General features: G+C 31.8%; 1 protein-coding gene across 1 annotated transcript; it reads left to right on the top strand.

Moving 5' to 3' along the window:
• Nucleotides 1–10542: 10542 nt before the first annotated feature.
• On the top strand, nucleotides 10543–12061 carry LOC112506967 (delta(12) fatty acid desaturase DES8.11-like). The gene is made up of 2 exons (XM_025111321.1): nucleotides 10543–10590; nucleotides 10680–12061. The coding sequence occupies exon 2, from the start codon at nucleotides 10700–10702 to the stop codon at nucleotides 11834–11836; it is 1137 nt and encodes a 378-aa protein (XP_024967089.1). The 5' UTR covers nucleotides 10543–10590; nucleotides 10680–10699; the 3' UTR covers nucleotides 11837–12061.
• Nucleotides 12062–18418: the final 6357 nt, after the last annotated feature.

Genomic DNA, 18418 nt, shown 5'->3' on the forward strand with positions numbered 1-18418 from the left:
AAACAATCTTGTAAAATCTGTATTGATCTTCTTTATCAATATATATTTTAAATTTGAAAATTGTGTTTGTATTCATCCCCCCCCTTCTACAAACTGTTTAGTATTCTTGTAGACCCTTTTGGGACCAACAAGTGAAGATTGATGTTATTCTATAATTAGTGACATAATTTGATGTTTATGAATAGAGTATTAATTAACTTACTAACTGTACAAGTTAACATCAGAGATTTATTACCAAATGAAGAGTCTCAGTTACACAAATTACGAGATCTCAATCCATTAACAACAATTAAGAAGTCGTGTAATAATGTGTGTTAATAACAACATTTTCAAACATCAATTGCAATGATCAACACCCCACCTTGATACCCAAAATTTAACAAATCTTTATCTACTTCAGTGACAACAAATGGAAAACAAGTGCTTTCATGCTCCCATCACTCAGTCAAACATTGCCACAAATTCTCAAATGCTCCTATCCTGCCAAATAATATTGATTTCCAATTTCTAATAATGATATTTCATCCCACTAACAATGATATAGAACTAAATAGGATCATCAAATGTGTGTTAATTGTTAGTTTAGATGATTCAAGAGACCATTGGAGAAAAAACGTACTTTCTGTGTATTGAGTATGGAAAAGCAGATTACAAGTAAGAAATAAAGATACAATATATGTACTACAACACTAAGAGCAAATGACAAAAATGGTATCTCAACTATACTACTGGATGTAAAGCTAACAACCCCCCTCAAACTCAAGGTGGATCACTGAAGATCAACTTGAGTTTGTGAATGAGGTTTGAGAAGCGATCCGGAAGAAGGGCTTTAGTGATAGACATTGTCGGTCTGGTCAGAGTAGGAGATGTAGATAAGCTTGACAATATTTCGAACAACATGTTGACGAGTGAAATGACAGTCAATCTCAATATGCTTGGTACGTTCGTGATGATTGATGTGAATGGCACTATGGTTGTTACATCTGACAATAGTAGGGATGACTGAAGGGCACCCATATCAGATGGAAGCCACCACAACCACAATAACTCTTGAGTGGTGTCAGGTAGAGCACAATATTCAGCTTCAGTGCCGAAACGAAAAGTAATAGACGGTTTCTTGTTGCACCAAGAGATGATAGAATCACCAAGAAAAAAATAGTAGCCCGTGGTATATCCACAATTAGTAGCATCACCATCTGAGTTAGCATCCGAGAAGGTGTTGAAACTCAAGAGATGATGAAGAAGAGAAGTACAAACCACGATATAAGATGCCTTTGACATATCGAATGATCTTCAAGACAACAATATAGTGAGAAGTCTGAGGGGCAGCCATGAATTGGATGACAATGTGAACTGCAAAGACGAGGTTGGGTCGTGTGATAGTTAGATAGAAGAGAGAACTCACGAACTAACAATAAGTGTAGGGTAATATATAAGAGAACCATCACCAGGAGTGAGCCGAATGTTTGGCTCAAGGGGTGTTGAAGATATCTTGCTATTGGTGAGACCAGCACGGGAAATAAAATCAGAGGCATACTCAGCTTGACACAAATCAATACCATAATTCCTAGACAGAACCTCCAGACCAAGAAAGTAATGAAGTAGTCCTATACTTTTTATCTCAAAACGTTGGAGGGACTCTTTTGACGCAACAATACCATGAACATCATTGCATGTAATAATCATGTCATCAACATATAAGAGGACAAGAATAGTGCCTGTGGCAGTGGTTTTTATGAAGAGACCATTCATAATGACTAGAAGAGAAGCCTAACGAGCACACAATTGTACTAAACTTCTCGAACCATGTCCAAAGAGCTTGCTTGTGTCCATATAAGGATTTACATAAGTGATATACATGATTTGGGACTCCCGATGGGGTTTCATATAAACTTCTTCAGATAGATCCCCATTCAAAAAAACATTTTTCACGTCCATTTGATAGAATGGCCACTTGCGAACATGCGACAATAGTTAGAAATCAAGAAAGAGATGATCCTTGTACTCCATGGCATCATCGACATGGACCATAATATCAAAATTCGTATAAATATGTGAAAGTTTAGAACGATGATTTAAGAGGTAAATCCAAGTGTATCAAATGTGACCATCAACAAATATAACATAATATCTAGCTCCTCCCATTGTAGGGTGAGGTGAGGGCCCCCACACATTAGAGTGAATGAAATCAGAAGACATACTTTAAGTTGAGTCATTGACATAAAAAGGAAGGGAAAGTTGTTTTCCAATTTGACATGGCATACATGATAAAGGTTTCAAAGTAGTATAACCTAGAACACCAGAAGGAACAAGAGATTTAAGTTTATCAAAGGAAGGGTGAGTTGTTTGTTTCAGGTAGACGAAGGTAGACTAGCTCGTACACCTGCTCGTCTTTACGGACTATCCCATAAGTCTACTTTGTCCTGGGATCTTGCATGTAATAACTAGAGATAGAAAATATTATAGTGAGTCCCATATCACATAGTTGGCTAATAGATATAAGAATTATTGAGAGTTTAGAAACATAAAGTGTATCTAGTAAGGATAAAATAGAGGTAAACATGACCACTATGCTAGACAGGCAAACGAGTTCCATCAAGATTAGTAATTGACGAGAGGGATGTACTAGATTTCCTGGTGGTAAAGATATAAGGATATGGTGTTATATGTTTACAACACCTGAAATCAAATGACCAAGAGGTTGTACCTTGAGGAGTAGCCATAATGTGAGTAGAACTTGACATAACCTGCTTTAGTAAGGCAATGACATCATCATGAGATAAAGTAGACTCATATGAAGTGGATGGTGATGATGCTAGAGGCGTTTCATGAATATCTTGGCTAGAGGAGGTCCCAAAGTTAGCTCTGTCTCGATTAGGAGATCTGGTAGCAGGAACTGGTTGCGGGAAACAACGATTCCTTGTATGTTGGGAATCAAGAGCACATTATCAGATGAGGGAGCAGGTCCTCCCAATATTGTGTCTTCAGAAATAAGCTTAGCTATTGTAGCATTAAGTGTTGGTGAAGGAGTTATATGAAGTAAAGAGACTCGAACGTGCTCATATCGAGAGTCTAGAGCCACAAGGAACATGACTAACTTTTGTTGTGAATGATGACGATTAGCTTGTTAGATCAATCAGTGCAAAGACTGGCATTGCAAGATCCATTTGATCTCATAAAACTTTTATTTCAGAATGAAATGAGTTAATCGACTAAGAATGAAGGGTCGACTATAACTAATATTGATAAGCCATATTACTAGTGGTATACCTCACTTTTAGAAAATCCCAATTTCTTACCCCCTATCAAGTTGAGCAAATAACTGACTAATATCAGTAGTGGTAGTGCTGTAAAAATGGCAACTCGGTTCCCTTTTTTTGCAACCCCATAACTCTTCTCGTTTGGACAATTCGAGTTCAGTTTCAGCAATTGCTCGAATTGGTTTAGATCGGCTCCAAATGTGTATTTCATAGCATTTCAGCCTTGAGATGGCTAGTCATGAATCCAACCCACAGTATATAGTTTGACCCATCCAAGACATATGATATGGGTCTATAATTGTTCCCAAATAATTCGGATATGATGCAAATTAAGGACAATCCAAAAAGAAATTTCAACAGTAGATTTTCTAAGGTTCAGGTCTGATTAATTTGAGAAACTTGAAAATAATGATGTATTGGAGTTCAAACTCAGTTTTGAAGTGTTGATTATGGGGAAAAAGGAAAATAGTGCAATTTTGATGATTTGGTGTTCAAATTCCCAGCCAGCAACTAGGGTTTTATAACAGCACCAAACGCACAAAGATGTACCAAACTAGGTTCTATTCAGAAATGATTAATAATTTTTTGAAGGATGGTTAGAAGGAAAAAAAACTAGGTTTAACAGAAATTTATGGAATGCATGTATCTGGTAGAAGCCAAAAGGGTTATGGATTTGTCAATGGAGAAAGGAGACAAGAACCAAGAGACATTCTAGGAGTTAGGATTAAGATGAGATAATTACCTTGATCTCTGATACCATGTTAGTTTAGATGATTCAAGAGACACCTGTTATCGTGTATTGATTTTGGAAAATCAGATTATAAATAAGAAATAAAGAAATATATATAATATATACAACACTAAGTGCAAATGATACAATAGGTACCTCAACAACAAATGTACATAAAGCTAACATTAACAATGGAGTAATATATTCAAACAACAATGACAATGATCAATATAACCAAACTAAAAACAATAACAATGTAAAAACAACCATAATGTGAATTACTTTTAATGTGGTTCCATTACCAATGTGGTAGTGTACATCTACAAGATGGAGAGGGGAGGGGAGGGGAGGAGAGGAGAGAATTTGTATTTTAGTAAAAGATCAACCAAAATACAAAGTGTTAATCCCAAATGATCACAAAAAGCTCAAGTTCTCACTGATTTGCTAAAAGAAATATAAATATGATGACGTCTACCAATTAATGAACTATACTTTAATTTGTCTTTTATTCGTCAGGTAAATGTGTGATGGGACTTCACAAGTTGAATAAGTTGTTTAAAATTAGGTTTGTGTAGCATCACTTGAATAAGTTGTTTAAAATTTACTTAGATGACCTAATTAGTAAACTAAAGAGTAAACTAAGATTTTCGTCCCTATGGTTTATAGTTTATAATGATTTTCATCCCTGATCTTTAAAATTTGCTTTTCTCGTCATTGTGGTTTCCTTTTTGTTTTTTTTTTCATTCCTAAAGTAAACGAGGTTAGAAAACTGTAGTTAAGTTAGGGGTAATTTTGTCTATTTACATATCAAATACATATCGATATACACATCGGAGATGAAAACCTATAACAAGGCCTCCCCTTCGCCTTCTACCCTCCATCTTCGGTGAACATCACCACCACCTCCCATCGCCTTAAACCATTCTCCGCCGTTCGCTGTTGCCATCATCGCAGTACCTTCCCCAACTTTCTTTTCTCTCTATATGTCCGTCTGTCTGTCTTCTCCCCCCACCCCGACAATTGCTCCACATCCAAATTGTACCACTCTGATCTCGATGTTCAACCCTATTCTCGAATTTGTGTTTCTTTTGTTATGATATTCAACCCTCCCGCTACACTCTCCCCCTCACCCCTACAGACCAACAACACCATCTGCACCCCCTTCCCTATTTCCCTTCACACCTTTCCACTCCATCACAACCATAACCAATAGCTTTTTTGGGGACATGGAATCACCATTTGCTTAATCCCATTTCCCTTTTTTTTATAGACTCCTCTTTTCCTCTATGTTTTTGCTACAGACCTGTGAAGAGGACCAATCACCATAGAAGATGACCAACACTAATCTCGTCATCCTCGACCCATCATCAGAATTGACCACCACAGGGAATGCAAACATCGATGATATATGTATGCTTAAAGAACTCGTCGGTTTCAAGTCCTTTGCAGTCAGTTTAGAAATCCACCACGTGGCCGTCAACGTGTTTCTGCACGACTAATAGACCCGGTTTGCAACTGACATAGGGACCATCTGGGTTTTGATTTGATCTTTATGTTTATTTTACAATTTTGATTTAAATTGATTCAAATCTTCGATTTCGATTTATGTTCGATTTCCATTTTGCTCAGTTGGGGAGCGGTGGTTGGGCAGTGTTCAAAAGCTTTGATCTTTCCCTTTAAATTACATGTTGAATAAAACATTCAAACTTCAATTTACATCGATTCAAAAGATTCATACCTAAAATCGGTATGCTTTTGATTTATGTTTAATTTTTAAATCTACCGTATGCTCTTGATAGTTGAGATAAAAACTAATTTCAAGTTTTTGGAAATGGGTCTGAGTTTCACTTTCACGTTTCACGTTTATGAAAGCGGTATTCAAAGTTTCAAGTTTCTACTAATTATTTGGTGATTGAAATAAAGAAGGAACATGGTTTTGGATTTCTTGATGGTGCAACGCAGAAGGAGAGCGGAGGGGAGTCAGTGAATTTGACGGTGGTGTCTTGATCTCTTGGAGATGAAAAACATAAGGGTGTATTAATTGGTTGTCCCGTATCTTATAAGCGTGCCAAGAAATCAGTTTAATAAAAATAAGAAAGAAAATCGAAAAGACAAAAAAACCAAATAACCTTTAACTTTAACGACCTTGAAAATAGTTAAAGAATTAAACATATCATATAAACAAAAACCATAATAGTTTAAATTAAACCACACATAAGTTAAAACGAAAATTGTTTATTCCATTTAAATCGGAGGTATTTCCAAATATTTATGAACCATGCACATTCTTCTCCTCTTTGGCCCATCAAATTTGACTAGAATTAACTACGACATCAAGAATTGAAGGTTTACTTGAGAAGATACCCGGTAATACCTCTTTATTTTGCTTACTGAAAAGAATCCCTAGATGAGCGTGCCCCAATGAAATATCTTTGGATGGTAGCGTAAATCATGGGATGTGGAAAACGATGTATGGTCCACCTTCATGACTTAAATACTAGAGTTATATATGTCATGTCTATAGTAGCATGTGAGTAATTCATTAAAATGGAGTTCATCGATCATATAGTACTCGAAGATACGCAATCACCACATATGTAACAAGCCAATGTCATTTATTTATAATCAAGTGAAGTAATTAAGATGCCGAAGTCGGTCGATCGGAGATATAATCCAAGGATCTTTCTCAAGATATGTTGTACAAATCGATTTTTGTGATCCACCCATTTATGTATGTCCTACTCAAAGGTCACGTCATGATTTTAACAGATAAAACGAAGAGAATGATTCGTTATACAAGCGAGGCTTTTGAGAAATTTAACGTGTCCTATTTATTCATTTTTGGTTTATTGGAGTGTTACATTAAGTAGTAAATAAAAATGTGGTCTTTTTACAAAAGTAGTCTCTTTATTGAACATGGACCATCGTACGCTCGTAGCCTTTATAAGCATACGTTAATATTCTCATAAAAACGTTGTTTTTTCAAATGTACTGTTTCACAATTTAAAACAACATTAATGATTTTTTTTTCATCATTTGACCATATCTTCTCCATTTTGGTGATTTTGGACCCTATATTCTCGTTTTTGAAGCTCTTCGAAGGAGGATTGAAGAAGATTAAGTTTCTTGGTGATTGGAGTCTCCTAGGAGTTGAAACATAAGATCTAAATTTCCATCTTTTGGATCTAGGGTTTGGTAACTTTGCATCCTCAACCTCCTTCTTCTTTTGTCGTGTTTTACTAGAGCGTGGGAGTTCAAGATAGTGTTCCTGAAATATTTGCAACCTAGATCTGGAACTCAAGTTTTGGGAACTCAAGTTTTCACCAATGGGAGCTAGAATTAGGTTTGAAATCTAGGTTTAACATAACCTAGCAAAGTACATGTAAAAAAATGTCCATTTTGGAATCTTAAAGATGTTTTTTTTATTCATATTTATCAAATGTGTTGATTATTTGATGAAATCTGCATCTTTGGCTATATTTGATTTTACTAATCTTGTAAAATACCTATATTTGGTTTTTTTTGAACATTTTGATAAATAAATCATAAAAGTGTGTTCTTTTTATGGTTTACTTTATAAATGGATATTATTTGACGATACACTTTTAACGTATTTGGTTTTATAAATTGTTTGGAAAATGCATATTATTGGTCTTAGGTATTTTGGAAATATAAATAGTATGATTCATTTGAAAAATGCAAATGATGGGTTTTAAGTTAATCATACTTTTGGAGCACATGTTAGCATAAACGATGGTTAAATATGCTTTTTTTTGTGTTGTCTTTTATTTGAATAGTGAAATAAATGTGGAGTTATTAACTTATATTTATTACATTTTTATTTGAGAATTACATGTTTTGAGTGCATTGGTTAGTCAATTGTAGTCATGTAATTTAGACTATAATGCGTTGGATCTATAAACATATGAGTTAGTCATTTGATGAGTGAGAAGTTTTGATGTTCTCATTCTGAGACCAGTGCTCGAGTAAGCATGGTGGTCATGTCACTATTGTGGAGAGGGACCCGTGCGGGGTTGGACTCCGGGACCGCGGGAATTGCAGTTTCATCATTTTTAACCTCTTTAAGTTATCAAATTGAATTGTGTTTAGATATAAAATATCTGATATTTCTTCTATTAAACTCTCTACTCCATTAGTTGCGTGTTGAGTTTAAAGTTGAGCCACAAAAAAATGAAGACACGTCTTTAAAATACGTTATAATTTTTTTGTTGTATTAATTTCACTACTGAAGACCACAAATTATTGTTTCGATATTTTTTTAAATTTATAGTGATAATGAAAAAATTGGGGTAGAAACTATGGTCTTAACCAGTGTTTTTTGGGGATTTGACCTGGTCTTTTGGTTTAACAAGGACTTGTAGGCTTTAGCCAGACTTCTTTTAATTGAATGATTGATCCAAGTTCAAAATTTAGGATCAAAATGGTTTTCGCTTATAACCATTCGTTTGGCTACGCCTTTTTTTGACTGGACTTTTTTTGGACAGATAATTAGTCAAAAATCCATTAACCAATCCTCTACGCATATCTAACTGTGTAAGTATATGATCTTCAATTTTTTTTATTGAAGATCCAAATCAATTTACTTTTTTCTTAAAAAAACAGATAAGCAATGTCCTCTTTTTATAATGATAATGCAACTTGAAACCAACAATAATTCGTTTTTAGTAGATACATGTACAATCAATTGTTCACATTTCTTTTTTAATCACTCAAAATAATATCAATATATTTACAAACTACCAGGGTTTTGTTCCTTAGGAACTACCCTTGGTTTGTTTCCTAGTCTATATTCATATTGATAACATGTACTTACATTATTTGTTTGGATTGAGGATACATAGATTATTCATGTAATTTTAAAATTATCGTATTCGTAGTTTTTGGAATTTTAATAAAATACGAATTATTGTTTTTAGCAGACATGAAGAATCTAAACTCATATATTCTTGAGTAGTTGAGTGTGTTACACTAATTAAGAAAGGATAACCATAAAAAATGAATCTACTAATGAAGGTTACAGATTCAGTCAAGAAGAATTGAAGAAGCTTATAATATCGTAGCCACTCATAGTTATTTTGGCCGATTGATCTTCCAGTATGCTTGATCAACGAAATGAAGACATGTTAAAATTTTGAAATGATTTGACTACAACCAATTAACCTAAATTCTACACAATACCAAGAGACCGATTCTACATTAATATTTTTAAGAATAGTCAAGAAAATATGTTTCACCGATAGTTTTTTTTATTTATTATTATTTGTCCGTTATTGATGAAACAAAATATGAATTAAAAAACCGCACTTAGTTATGATATTAAATAATGTTGCATTGCATTTTCTGGTATGTAACACAAGGGCAAACAACTTTCCGTATGTTGGTCGGATATGCTTTTGCAAAGCAGTGTTGGGGAGAAACAAGATTAAGGAGGCTGCTTAATGAGAATGGTCAAGATGGCTTTGGACTTTGGAGAATGGATTCAAGAGACAATCTATAGAGAAACACCTGAAATTATGGCTAGGGCAAAAAATGATATGGTTCGGAATCAAAAGCATACCCATACGAACAAAAGTGAATCAAATAATATTTTAGCCCAATGGACAACGGCTCAAGATTCAGAAAGTGTCCCACGAAGAAGCTTCATGACAGAAGAGGATGGTGCAGAACACTGGTGTCACGATACCGTTAAAATCAACATATATAGATGCAACACTCTTTGCCAATGATGAGAGATTCTCGTCTTATTGTGTGGCTCGAAACCATGAAGGTAAAGTAGTTGGGCTACGAAGGAATAGTTAGAGAGGAATAGAAGACACGGTAATCCGGAGGCAATGGGGATGAAAAAAGCATTGAGCTGGATTGTTACTAATTATTGGGATAAAATGATCGTCGAGGCGGACTGTTTGGTGATTGTTCAAGCCATTTGAAGCTAGACGATTATGTAAGGACATGTTGTGGCGTCTCAAAAACACTTATATACATTAGGTTAAGTGATATACGAATACGGTTGCCCATAATATATAGCGCGGGAGTCGTGTTTCTTCTCTGTTCGCCGGGACGGGGAAAGAACTTTGTTCCCGGACGTTCCTACGTTTTTAAATATTCATACTCATAATTGATTGTTTGCTCGTTTTTGTTAAAACAAAATAACGTTATATACAACATGAATACAATCAATTTTTATCATACATACCTTAATTAATTAATAAATTAAAAAATAATTAATAATTAAATCAAATATTTTTCAAAATTTTGTTATTTATAAAATAATGAAATAATATTTTAATTTGTCGATCCAATAATAATAGTAAAACTGTAACAATAAATTAGAAAAACAAGAATGATTGTAAAAATGCATACCACGCACTGAGCTTTCAAGTGGAGAGTTGGCGTCGGCTACACGGTCAAAATTTGTAGGAAAATTCAATTATGGTAGTTGGCGACTATAATATTCGTCGGCACTTGCAGAGCAAATTAGCGAAGAATTTTGGCAACTCTTGATTATAAATATGAAGCACGGGGAACCCCAAAGAATCACCAGCAGAAGAGAACTCCAACCAAGAACTTCTCTCCTCTGAGGTCTCTTTCTTTCTAGAGCTTCAAAATTTTGTAGTCTCTCGATCCTTGGTGTACATAAATCTTATATTGCTTCTGATATTAATTTGCAGGTTAATCAGATATCAGCAGCATGGGTGCAGGCGGTCGGATGTTGGATTCATCTGAAGGCAAAGATATTCTCAATCGTGTTCCTGTCGATCCTCCCTTCACCTTAAGTGATCTAAAGAAAGCAATCCCGGCTCATTGCTTCGAACGATCTCTCATCCGTTCATCTTACTATGTTGTTCATGATCTCATTGTTGCCTACGTCTTTTACTTCCTTGCCAACACATATATTCCTCTTCTTCCTACTCCTCTAGCTTTCCTAGCCTGGCCCATTTACTGGTTTTGCCAAGCTAGCATCTGCACTGGCTTRTGGGTCATCGGTCAYGAATGTGGTCACCATGCCTTCAGTGAGCAGCAGTGGATTGGTGACATTGTTGGATTCATCCTCCATTCTGCTCTCTTTACCCCTTATTTCTCTTGGAAATACAGCCATCGAAATCACCATGCCAACACAAATTCGCTCGATAATGATGARGTTTACATTCCTAAACGTAAGTCCAAGGTCAGGAATTATTCAAAACTTCTCAACAACCCACCTGGTCGAGTCTTCACCTTGGTGTTTAGGTTGACCCTAGGATTTCCTTTATACCTCTTGACTAATATTTCTGGCAAGAAATATGGAAGGTTTGCCAACCACTTTGATCCAATGAGTCCTATTTTCACTGAGCGTGAACGAATTCAGGTTCTGATATCTGATCTTGGTCTTCTTGCCGTTTTTTACGCAATCAAGCTTGCTGTAGCAGCAAAAGGAGCTGCTTGGGTAATTTGCATGTATGGAATTCCGGTGGTAGGCGTACATGTTTTCTTCGTTTTGATCACTTATCTGCATCACACCCATCTCTCTTTGCCTCATTACGATTCAACTGAATGGAACTGGATCAGAGGAGCCTTATCGACAATCGACAGGGACTTTGGATTCCTAAACAGGGTTTTTCATGACGTTACACACACTCACGTRTTGCATCATTTGATCTCATACATTCCACATTATCATGCYAAGGAGGCAAGRGATGCAATCAAGCCTGTTTTGGGCGARTATTATAAGATCGACAGGACTCCAATTTTCAAAGCAATGTGGAGGGAGGCCAAAGAATGCATCTACATTGAACCGGATCAAGATAGCGAGCACAAGGGTACATACTGGTACCATAAAGTACTGTGAGCAGTGGATGCGATGCAACTAATTGTTTGCTTAAACTGTTCAACTTTGTTTTGGTGTAATAAATTATCCCGATGGAGTTTACGGGTTGTACTTGTCTCGACGTATATATTGCTATCAGGTGGCATGCATGTATGAATTTGCTTCCATATATATGTAATCTTCTAGGAGTATTCATATCCCTCCAAAGTTAATGTATTATATGCAATTACGATAAGTGGTACCAAATTCATGAGATCTCCACTTAAATCTCCTTAATATAAAACAAAATAACCTGTTTAAGAGAGAGTTTTTTGCAAAAATAGGTTGGTTTTGAAAAAGGTTTGTAAAAATAGGTTAGTCTTAGTTTTATTGGTAGAAATAAGTTTGTTTGTGTGGGACCCACTCGTTTTAAAAAATCTGATTTTGTAAATTTACAATTTTTACCCTCCAACTTACATTTTCATTTTTATTTATATCCTTTATTTTGTAAAATTTTATATTTAACCCTTATTATATATTATGTATTAATTTATTTAATTAAAATATATATGTTAAAATTTACATATTATTTTTAATAAAAAAGAACTAAGACAAAAAAATTCGCAAGTCACCTTACCCGAAGTGGGAAAAATATTTACATACCAAAGTTTATATGACCAAATTCACTATAATAAGATTGGTTTTATATGAAGCCTAAATTGTTTAGGCGTGTTAATATAATACTTTATAAAACTTAGGTTATACGATCTAACTATAAAGTATTTTATCTAAAATCGTTAAATATAGTTTTATAAGATGTTTTTGGCGGTTTTAACAATTTTTTTGAACGCTTTTAAAATAAAATATCATATTATCTCTTTTATATGGCACTTTAAGAAGTATTCTATAATTTTATAGGACGCTTATGTTTGTAGGACACTTTTTCAAATAGTGTCATATAAAATAGTTAGTATGATAATTTATTTTAAAAACGTTCTAAATAACTTGTTAAAACGCCTAAAAGCGTCCTATAAACATATTGTAACACTTTTTATGACGCTTTCTGGTTTGGTCTTACAAACATAAAGCCTATAAAGTATTTTTTTTTAGGAAGCTTCTACATTTTAAGCGTTCTATAAAATTAGTTTTGTTGTAGTGAAAACAAAAAACATTTTATCTAAAACTGTTACATGTTTATTTGACACTTTTAAATGTTTCAACAAGTTTTTAGGATACCTTTAAAATAAATTGATTAACTAGATGTTTTATACGACACTCTTTGAAAATGTGTCAGATAAACACAAGTGTCATATAAAAAGATGAGTTTATAGGACAATTCTCAGAAACGTCATATAAAATAGTTACTATGACATTATTTTAAAAATGTTCTAAAAAACTTGTTATAACTCCCAAAAATATCCAATAGACCTATTACAACACTTTTAGATATGACATTTAACTGTTTGGTCTCATAAATTTAAGTTTTATAAAATATTCTATTAGGACGCTAGACATTCTAGACGTCCTATAAAAGAAATTCCATTGTAGTGTGTGTACAATGTCCTATGTAAAGGTGATCATTTACGGATTTTTGTCGGTTTGCACTGTACTTAACCCTTTTTCTTGTCTAACTGACTTAATATGACAACACTCATTACCTGTCTTATAAACGGGTCAGACTTTCTCCCGGACCAATAGTCCTGAACTTTTCTGTTTATATATTTAAAAAAACAAATTAAATATAAAATCATAATTTATGTAAAATAATTTAAGATAAATAATAATGTTTTCAATGGAGATTTGAGGAAAGGGAGATGGGAATGAAGTGGCTAATGATCAATTGAGATGATGTTATCAAATAGTCATGATGAGTCATCGAGAGAGAGAGAGAGAGAGAGAGAGAGGTGTTCGTAATATTTTAGATGAAGCTTACAAGTTACATCAGTGATTATCTATATTTATACTATATTATAAAGTATTTGATAAAAATATTTAAGAAAAACCATTTTTTATGCATTAAGTAATGTTTATTGATGCATATTACTTAAAATTCAAGATTGTAAGTAAATTATCCGTATGTACAACTTATTAAACCTCCATATTTGAATTTGTGTAACTAACTACAGATAAACATAATTAAATTCTGGATAATTATCTCATTTTAAATATAAAATTGAAATATATTTAGGATAATCATTGAATTCAAAATACTAAATATTATATTTATAAAATAATTATATTATTAAACTAAAAATAAATGACTTCATTACTAAATCTAAATTAAATTATAATAAAAAATAGAACTAAAGAAATTATACAAAAAACAAGAACTTTTAAATATTTAATTCGATACAAAAATCGATATATGTTTTTTCAAAATTTTATAATATCTTCAAATTTATATTTTTATTCAAAAAAATAAAAACATTATCACTTCGGTACAACATAAAATCGTATTATAATATCGACGGAGACATAATAAAATAAAACATTAAAATCGAGATGTATCTCGCTGCATTGCGCGAGTACTCTTCTAGTTATATTATAAAGCATTTGACAAAAACTATTAAAAACTACTTCTTATGCATAAAGTACTGTCTATTAATGCATGTTACTTAAAACTCAAGACTACAAGTAGATTGTGTGTAAGTACAACTTATTAAAGCTTCATATCTAAATTCGTATAACTAATTGCAGATAAACATAATCAAATACAGGATAAACATCTCATTTTAAATATAAAAAAATCTAAAATATAATTAGAATAATCATTGAGTTATAACAGAATACTTAATTATTATCTTTATAAAATTTATAATATTAAACAAAAAATAAATTATTTCATAAAAAATGAGAACTTTTAAATAGTTGATTTGATGTTAACATTGGTATATATTTTTTTAAAATTTTATAATATCTTTAAATTTATATTTTATTAAAAAATAAAATCATTATTGAATTCTTAAAAACACATAAAATCGTATTATAACATTGATAGAGACAAATAATAAAATATAACATTAAAATCGAGATATGTCTCGATGCATTGCGCGAGTACTCTTCTAATAAAGTACAAAAAAGGAAGATTATAAAAGGTCTGACGATATCTGTCTAACATTAATAAAATTAGATTTGAGTGCTCCATACCTTAAAGTTATGGGCAAAATTATGGTCTAACAATAAATTTGACCACCATGTTAAATCGGATTTTAAGTCATTAGGACAATCCACTGCTTTAACTTATGATGGTGTAGGAAAACAAAATCTTATTGATTTTTAATGTTTTATATTATAATTTATAACTATAATCTAGTTTTGTATTTACTTTATTTTAAAATAATTTTTTATTACAGTAATTAATTATTTATAAGTTCAACTGTACAAGTGAGTGGATGAGCCAATAGTAGAGGTTACAGAATTTATATGACTAGAATGAAAATATCATATATAGTTATTTACTTATAACTGAATCTTTTCAGCTTAATCTTTTAGTTTTTATAATTAAATAAAAGTACAGAATTATTAAGAGGACCTCATGCCAATTAATTCCACCCTTAAAGCATGCCCAATTGTTTAATGACTCCACTGAATCAAAAGGTATGGGCATCGGATAATACTAGAGGGGTTTTAAATATTTAAAATAACACAACACAATGATTAAAATATACCATAAATAATAACAGAAGATATTTGTGCCTTTATTATCCAAATAAAATAATGTTGACATTAATAATATTATTAAACGATGAGATAAATCAGTTGTTAATTACGAAGATTTGGTAACATGCATGTATCAATTAATACATGATTATATAGTGAGCTTTTGTACATGTGGATGATATATGCTAAATTCAAATCTATTTTGAAAGATGATTCAGACAATTGTTAATTGGAAAATAATTATATATTTGATTATAATATCAAATATGGTTTAATTATTTTTTAATTTATGTCGGTTAGCCTTGGGAATAAAAATGTGGATTATATGTGTATTGTTATGATTTATTTATTTCATATATTTTTTTAATTTAATTATTTAGAATACTTTATTCTATTTTAAGTTTGATAACATCTGATACAAGATTTGGACCTTCTTTGTGCATTAATTCGGTCATCATCTCTATGGGTGTAAATAATACGAGTCAACTCGCGAGCTATTCAAGATCGATTTAGTTAAAACTCGATCAACACTCGATTCGAATAGGCTCGGCTCAAACTCGAACTCAACTCGACATATTAACGAGTCGAGTCGAGCTATCCAATATTCGACTCGAATAGCTAGTGAGATACTCGATTTTTTATATATAATTAGTTTTAAAAATATAATCAGTTTTATAATATAATATGTAAAAATATAATGTAATAAAAATGTCTTATATTTTTAGATATTTGAACAATGTTATGTCTTTAATTATAAAACTAGATCAATAATTTTTTTAATCAAAATCATAATTAAAAAAGAAAAAAAAACTATGGAAGTGTTGGTGAAGTTGTCCCACATTAGAACAGAGATAGTAAAAGAAGTATGAAGAGTTGTTATAAAAAAGAGAGGGATTTGAATGAAGTTTGTAACTTTGTCTTTTTTGATGATAAAGTTTGAGGTGTATCCCTTTAGTTTTTAAAATATAAAAGAATACCTTTAAGCTTTATAATTTATGAGAGAAAACCTTACAATTTTATAAATTTCGACGGGTGAGCTTGATTCGAGTTCGAGTTCGAGCAAGAGTTTGAGCTTGGTTCGAGCTTCAAACAAGTTTAAAAAATTGCAATCGAGTTCGAGTCGAGTTTAACCACTCGCAAGTTTTCAAGTCGAGTTCGAGCTTGAGAAATGGCTATCGAGTTCAAATCGAGTATACTGATACTCGAGCTCGACTCGCATCATTTACACCCCTAATCATCTCCCTTGCTATCTTAACTTGAAAATTTTCTCTGTGGTTTCTAAATCATGTATTGTTTGCAGTTGTTTGACGGTAGCTATCATTAGTGTATTTTCAATATAGAAATTATAAAAATCTTTAGCCAACTAATTATCTAATCGATCTCTTAGACTACTAAGTTTTTGATTGGGTACACTGCAACGAAATTGATATGTAAAGATGTACACAATCATCCTAATAATTACTTAAAGGGATTTTTAAAATTATAAGGTAAAAGCATTTGAATCTTATACAAAATCATTACGATAAGTTATTATGACAAATTTGAACAATCCAACAAGTGTATAATAAAGGATTAGAACAAACTAAAATCCATTAAACTTCATTATGATAAAATATAAGAAATAAATAATTCGATTACCCTTTTTCATAAATAATTTTTAAAAGCGTCATATTAAATATCCTAAGAATAAGTTTTGTTTGGTTAGTTTTCTACATTGTTTATTACGTTACGGTGGTTTCATGTTAATTTAGACATGTCGAGCGGCTTGTTGTTTGTCCATATTGAAATTCAGATTTATTTAATTCATGCATCTTTAAGTATCACATCTGATTACCTTAATTTTGGTCAATTGTGATATGAAATGCTCACTAATAGGAGACTTTTTTGGTATATTTTGGCAACCGTTAGAAATCAAACTTTTTTTTTTTATATCTTTTAAATTTGACAATTTTAAAGCCTGAATAATTAAATGGATGGATAATAAATACATCCTACAAATTTGACCTATTCAAAGCATAAGGAAACTCAATGGAAGCCCTCTTTTTCTTTTACATCACGAAATAGTTGTTGGTTTGTTTTCAATCTGATTGACTGAAATTTATGATCTTTATTATATGCTTGATTGAAGAAAGCATAAATTGTGATATTTGAATAAGTTTTACTAAAACATACATGTTTTTTATTTTGAAATATACAAATAGAATATTTAAAATAAATTATGTGTTTTAGTTACATGAATAAACAATATATTTAAAATAATTATATTATTTAGTGCAATTTTGTCAAATTTAATAAATTAAAGTAAAAAAATTAAAAGGAGTTGTAAGTATGCAATAATAAATGATAATCAATGTTGAATGATTAATAACACTCATTTATTTAAGAAATGCATGTGAAAATAGTATGAAAATCYAGTAACCAAATTATCTATTTTGTTTATTTTATTAGTCATTTACTTGAACGAGTATTAGATTACTAGCGATTTGGCATACGATGTGTAGTTGTAAGCTAGTAAGAATAAATCAAAAGTTATAAGAGTTGAGACTTTTTCCAAAATATTACTTAAAGTAAAGCTAACAATTTATATATCTATACTATCTTATTAAGCAAATTTAACAAAAGTCTTAAAGTCTTAAAATATTAAAGGACTAAAATACCCTTTATACTACCCATAGGTCACTTTTTCATTTTTTCACCACATTCTCTCCTCACATACACTCACCCTCTCACAACGGATTTTTTTAAAATTATAATTTTAAATTTATACTTTATACCCTCATAATTAATTAATTAATTTACTTTACCTCATTTACTTTTAAATGTTTCATTTTAAACATTTATCAAATTAACATACATAATYGTATATCAATTAAAACATGTTTAAAAAATACATTTTTATTTTAACAAGTTACACCATTATAATTGTCTCATTAATACCTTCGAAATGAGTCCAATATTGAATAG

Source organism: Cynara cardunculus (genome assembly GCF_001531365.2).
Source record: "Cynara cardunculus var. scolymus isolate 2C chromosome LG 2, CcrdV1, whole genome shotgun sequence".
Taxonomy (NCBI): Eukaryota; Viridiplantae; Streptophyta; class Magnoliopsida; order Asterales; family Asteraceae; genus Cynara; species Cynara cardunculus.